Source organism: Ornithodoros turicata, chromosome 3, assembly GCF_037126465.1.
Source record: "Ornithodoros turicata isolate Travis chromosome 3, ASM3712646v1, whole genome shotgun sequence".
NCBI classification, from domain to species: domain Eukaryota; kingdom Metazoa; phylum Arthropoda; class Arachnida; order Ixodida; family Argasidae; genus Ornithodoros; species Ornithodoros turicata.
The window spans coordinates 61,288,089-61,293,613 of record NC_088203.1 but is presented as its reverse complement, the minus strand read 5'-3'; the positions used below and the strand labels follow the sequence as shown (position 1 = coordinate 61,293,613).

At 45.8% G+C, this 5,525-nt stretch overlaps 1 protein-coding gene and 1 long non-coding RNA gene across 2 annotated transcripts; both read right to left on the bottom strand.

Annotated features, from left to right (window-relative positions):
* Positions 1 to 1,372: 1,372 nt before the first annotated feature.
* On the bottom strand, positions 1,373 to 2,049 carry LOC135387191 (uncharacterized). Its single transcript, XR_010420926.1, has 3 exons — positions 1,958 to 2,049; positions 1,779 to 1,874; positions 1,373 to 1,452 (listed from the first exon to the last, which is right to left on the bottom strand). It is a non-coding gene; the product is annotated as an uncharacterized LOC135387191 (long non-coding RNA).
* A 4-nt stretch (positions 2,050 to 2,053) lies between these two features.
* LOC135387190 (uncharacterized) lies at positions 2,054 to 5,188 on the bottom strand. Its single transcript, XM_064616522.1, has 6 exons — positions 4,216 to 5,188; positions 4,035 to 4,123; positions 3,744 to 3,849; positions 3,554 to 3,648; positions 2,440 to 2,659; positions 2,054 to 2,170 (listed from the first exon to the last, which is right to left on the bottom strand). Exons 1-6 carry the CDS (start codon positions 4,406 to 4,408, stop codon positions 2,085 to 2,087), a joined length of 789 nt encoding a protein of 262 aa, XP_064472592.1. The 5' UTR covers positions 4,409 to 5,188; the 3' UTR covers positions 2,054 to 2,084.
* Positions 5,189 to 5,525: the final 337 nt, after the last annotated feature.

Genomic DNA, 5,525 nt, shown 5'->3' with positions numbered 1-5,525 from the left:
TGACGACCGCATCCGTTGTCTGCTGTAGCGCTGCTTACACACGAATTATGCAAAAAGTATTCCGTCGATCGGAATGGGACTTTCGGAGTCATGGTCAGTGAAGGACGGGGAATCTCATTTCACTGTGGTTTCGGAATCGATCTGTGGTCGACGCGACTGTCCCTTTAACGATAGCCAAGGCCGCGAGAGGATTCTTTTGAGGGGGCGCCTCCTTCAGAGACGGGATTGTCCGCCAGATCTTCGTGGCCGGATCAAACGGTGAAAGGTGGTGGCAAAATTTACGCCAACGCTTCCTGTCCTCTTTCTTAAGTTCCCGTGTTACTTTAGCTTTCATCCGGCGGTATTCCACAATGTCCGACGAGCCGTTCTTTCTGCTCAGCGACGTAATGCTCTAAGGTGATTAATTGCTGGGATTAACTCCAATTTTGCCTGCGTGTAATTTAGAGCGCATTGTCACGAATAGGACGCAAGAGAAACACAATGAAGCTACTCTAATCCGCGCGCGTCGTAGCACAGTGGTCGGAAGTGCTGCATTACATCAGCATGTAAGCCCCTGGGAGGTACCCGGGTTCGAATCCTGGTGCCGGCTGTGCTGTCTGGGGTTTTTCCTGGGTTTTCCTCAGACGCTTTCAGACATATGTCGGCACAGTTCCCTTAGAAGTCGGCCCAGGACGCACATTCCCCCAGGGCGTGAGTCGTGACGTTGCCCACATACGTGAGGCCGACAACGGCAAGCCCTATCACCACCACCACCACCACCACCACCACCAATAGGGCATCCGTTTTCAGGTACAATGCATTATAATCCCTCAGGTTCGAGCATCCAAAACGTTCAAATACTTGCAGCGCGTACTGGTAGTCTTCCTCGATTATATCCTCCCCTGTGAGATCATTTCGGAAGGCAGATTTTGCCGGCAGAGCCAATTCGTCGTACACCGCGAAAGAATTAACGTGGCTGTACGGGAACACACCTTTACGAAGCAGAATTTCGTAGTCGTCTCCACATACCTCCCTTACAAAAATATTATATGATTTTCTAAAGAAACTCTATAGTATTCACTCAATAGAGACATTAAATTTTCCATTGAGAGTCAACAGAAATTCTAATGAGATCCTGATGTGTCCCTACTGATTTGTTACGGAATATTGGCCACCATAATTCTATTGAAACTCTAATGAGCTTCTAACGAGTGAATTTCTATCGCTTTTCTATTGAATTCCTTTAGAGTCACCTAATGAGCTTCTAATGAGTGAATATCTATTGTTTTTCTATAGAATTCTTTTAGAGGTGCGTTCTAGCACGACAAATGTTTAGCGTGTAGGATTAGAGCATAAAACAGGCATATATGACAAAAATGTTTTATTGGTGCTAGTACAGTTTCCTTGGCAGCTGTTAAGAGGGGACACTCACTCATCATCTGATGTGAAAGATGAATCCTCCACGTGTGCATCCTGCAAAGATGAAAAGCATGTATGCACATGAAAAAAAAAAAAAAAACATCCTGCACACTGTAACAAAACTGTGCTAGGGGCAGAGATCTAGCATGTAAATATGTGCCTATAGTCCAATATATAGTCCAAGACCGGTTTGTCCAGTCATGTATTCTTGGCAAAGCACAATAGTATCTCACTGCCATGTGGACAGATGGTCACGTATTGAAAAACAAAAAGTAGATATTCCTCTGCCTTCCCCAGGAAGCTGGCCGGTTTGGTCACTTCAATGCCAGCTAATCAACCATACCTCATAATAGCAAAAGCAACTAAAATATAATGCTCACCTGCATACCACGCTCCAGCGAAACTCTCACGAACGGCACGAGCTGCTCTGCCTCCAGGGTATGGCTCACCACGAGCCATCATTTGCCTATGTCACACTGTGTAACAAAATGGTTTACGTTGTGAATGCATCAGTCAGTGCAAACAGTGCAGTCATTGTGATATCCATAACAAAGCTCACCAAAATTAAAGACATCAGTCACCACAGGCTCTTCTTTCCATATCTGTAAATGCATTCTTGAAAACACATGATTAGAATGCCGGATGATAAGAGAAGCCAGCTGTCAATACATAGTATTTTATTTCGCTTATTTCAATTCCCTTGATAAAAGGGAAGATAGACTACTTTTAAGTTGAGTGTCAGAAATTGCTGGGAATTTCCCATGCGTGTAACCTGAAAAAAAGTTAATATGTAAGTAACATACCAGTGACATGAAAACTTACAACCATCATGAACACCACACAACATGTACAAGGAGCAACGTTTGAACATAAACTATGTTGTGCACTATGCGTGTACTATATCTCAATTCACACTGCCTGATTAGACTCCTGCAGGCAGTCACCTTTAACTTTTCGCATTATAGTGTTTCAACGCTTTTATCATCATGAGAGTGTGTCAAATATCTATATACTGCTATAAACACAAAGCGAATACAATACCCAAGACTGCTCCAAGGCGGAGAGGATCTAATCCTTCCTTGGTGGGCAGATTCTTGTGCGCATTACTGGGTTGCCCATAAAGGGACTTCCCCTTAAGTTCTTCGGGCTCGAATACGCAGCGCAACAGCGCCCTTGCGTACTTTGTTGCTGAACCATTACAAACTTTCCATAGCCTGTCCAGAGTAGTTTGCTCCAGCAGGACACCGCTGCCTATATCTACCTGAAATTGAAAGGAATAGTTCGAAACATGTCCACCTCCTTCTCAAAAAGGTCTTGCATGTGCAGGTCTGCAGAATTCGGGAGTTGATACTAGCAGTATGCTTAGCTAGACTGGTGCTCTCATGAAATATTATGGTATCCTCTTCACAACCAACATGGGGGCTTCACGCATTAACTGCCACATAGGTGGGTAACTTTTAAAAAAGACATTTTGGGCAGGACAACTGAAAGAGAGCAAGGATACGGGGGGGGGGGATTTTCCACTTGCCTCCGTGGAGGCAAAATGTGGATGCCAGCCCTGGACAAGGGGCAATTGCCTTGGTTAATGCTACACGTAAAGACGTTTTCAAGCATACATAGAGTGTACAATTGTACAGGTTGAGACAAAAGTTCACATAACATGCGGCATACTTTCTTTGGTGCGACACCCTAGCGGCTGGCGGAAGCAGGGGATGGCACTGGTTCAGAACGGTGCCCTGTTAGCGGCGCACAGCAGTAGCTTCCACTTCCCAGGCACACCCAAGCGACACTCCAGAACTGCTGTGTGTCAGCACAGCCTTACACCCCTCCGAAACAGTGAACTCACGCACTTTTGCCACCTGTTACAGTGTCTCACTGAAGAAAAGGTACGCCGTTCACGTGTTCCATAAACTTTTGTCCCAACCTGTGCGAGTTGGAGAGTTAAAACAGCGAACTGCAGTTAGCCCGCGTACAGCTATCACTTAACACGTGCAAGCAATACAACAATCGGTTGTAGTGTCCTGCTACAGGATTCAGTCATCGCAGCCCGAGGCCTAGACACATGAGACAGCGAAAATGGCCAGAACTGGTCTGATCACATGTAAGCATGAGTGCCAGAACTTCATAAGTATGTTGACTGGTTTGGGAAACTTACCTTGCCACATGCAACGATATTGGTGCCCATTCCTGCACCACTGGTCTGCAGCTCTGATAATGTTTTTCGCAGGCGCTTGACCATCCTTGCTGCATCTGTAAAATAAATATGAAAGAATAGACCAACAGCGGTTTACTTAGGATAGCCTAGATTACAACTTAGCACAGCCTAATATGAAAGTTTAACATACCAGCAGTGCTTCCCAATGTGTTTAGTCTCTGCTTTAATTCTGTCACTTCCTGTCGAAGCTCTTGGATGGTAGTTTCTTTTTCTTCACAACGGCGACACGTGCTTTTCTGAAAGCATCACAAACTGATTCAGAAAAGGAAAAATCCATATGCCTTCGGAACCAAGTGGCCGAATTTTAATGCTTTAAGTCCATTGAAAGTATTGCATATGGACACCCCGTCATGAAATAGAGGCGTGGTTTAATTGTTCCTCGTTTATTCTGCGTTTAAGCTACACAAGCCTGCAGCCCTACCTGACTCATGTCACCTGTGTATTCACAGCTCCCACGTGCAGTCCGTGCCGCAAACCGGGATCTCTTCTTTTCGAGGGCGCACTCTTTCCCTGTTAAAAGATTTCTTTTGCTTGAAAGATGCCACCGACAAAGTGATCAGGTTATAACTAGGGGTACCTGTACTAACGAAATGAAAGCTCACCAAAATAAAGCAGTTCTGCAGGCGATGGCTCTTCCCCTTCCTTCCAATAAACGTCCACCACGCTGCCTCGCATGTGCTCGATAGCCCCGCTGTCTGTAAGCAATCTAAGTCCCACTTTGGGATCCACCAGAGCACTCAGTGGGTACACGTCCCACTTTTCTTCATCAATCCACTTCACCAATATGTGTGTCATACTTGCTAGTGGGTATCTTGCAAAATGGACAGATCAGCTGGAATCGCACGCAGGACAGGATGCCGGAAGCAGAAGTCGTCGTTGCCAGACGTCAGAGTTAAAATGGTTAAAAGTCGCCAGCCGGTGTGAAATATCTCGGATAATAATTGTTCGTTCCGTTCACACTGCTTCGACTCATTACAAGTTCTGTGGAAATGCTTATATTATATTGTCACTATTTTTGTTTGAATTTTATTCATTCACTATACTTCCAGCCTCGGGTGTTGCGTACCATACACGGCGTACACTGATACGAAACCAAAGGGTTCCTACTTTTCTCCGTGTCTCTCTCTTCCTCAACTGCATTCATTTTGCTTCGTGAATTCTGCGACTTGACCGTCTGAGTTGAACTCCTCGTAATTCACGAAAGACTGATGGCCCTGTCGACGGCCAACTGCATACGTTGCAGATTGTTTTGCTACTGAGGCAGAAAAAGTAAGATCAACCGACCATTGCCGTTGTTTGGTTAGAATGGCATCAAAAAGGCAGTACGGCACGTATCTTTGGGACCCTTCCAAAGAAATACCCGTGCGCTCGAGACATCGTCTCAAACGCCAGCGTGTCATGGGCATCTCAACGAACGAAGACGGTGTGTGCAATAGCGATTCCAGCGATTCCAGCGTTTCCTCAACACAGTGCACGCCGGTTCACTCGCAAACTCTGGAGAACACTGCAAGTAAAAACGAATACTTAGTGAAGGAAGATGACTGGAACGGAGACGCCACAGAGGACCAAGGAGGTATTTGCGCCGAACCACACACAACCGACGACGACGACGAAGTGGAGGCCAGCTCAACTGCATCCAGCGACTCAGACAGCGAAGGTGACGACGAAGACGTTGAAAACACCGTGCCCCGTAAAAAAACTGAGCTGGTAAGAACGCTTCTAGAATAAGGCAACGTTCTAGAATTGGCTTCAGACTTTCTGTTTGGGGTATAAAATAGGCGAGATTTGGTTAACAGGTACATTTGTGCAATTGAAGACAATAGCGGACTTGTCGTACTGTGAGGCAATACATGACTAGTGACATGCACAATTCTGTGCTGCACATGCTGAGAACTCTTGTGCTTGTCTTCGT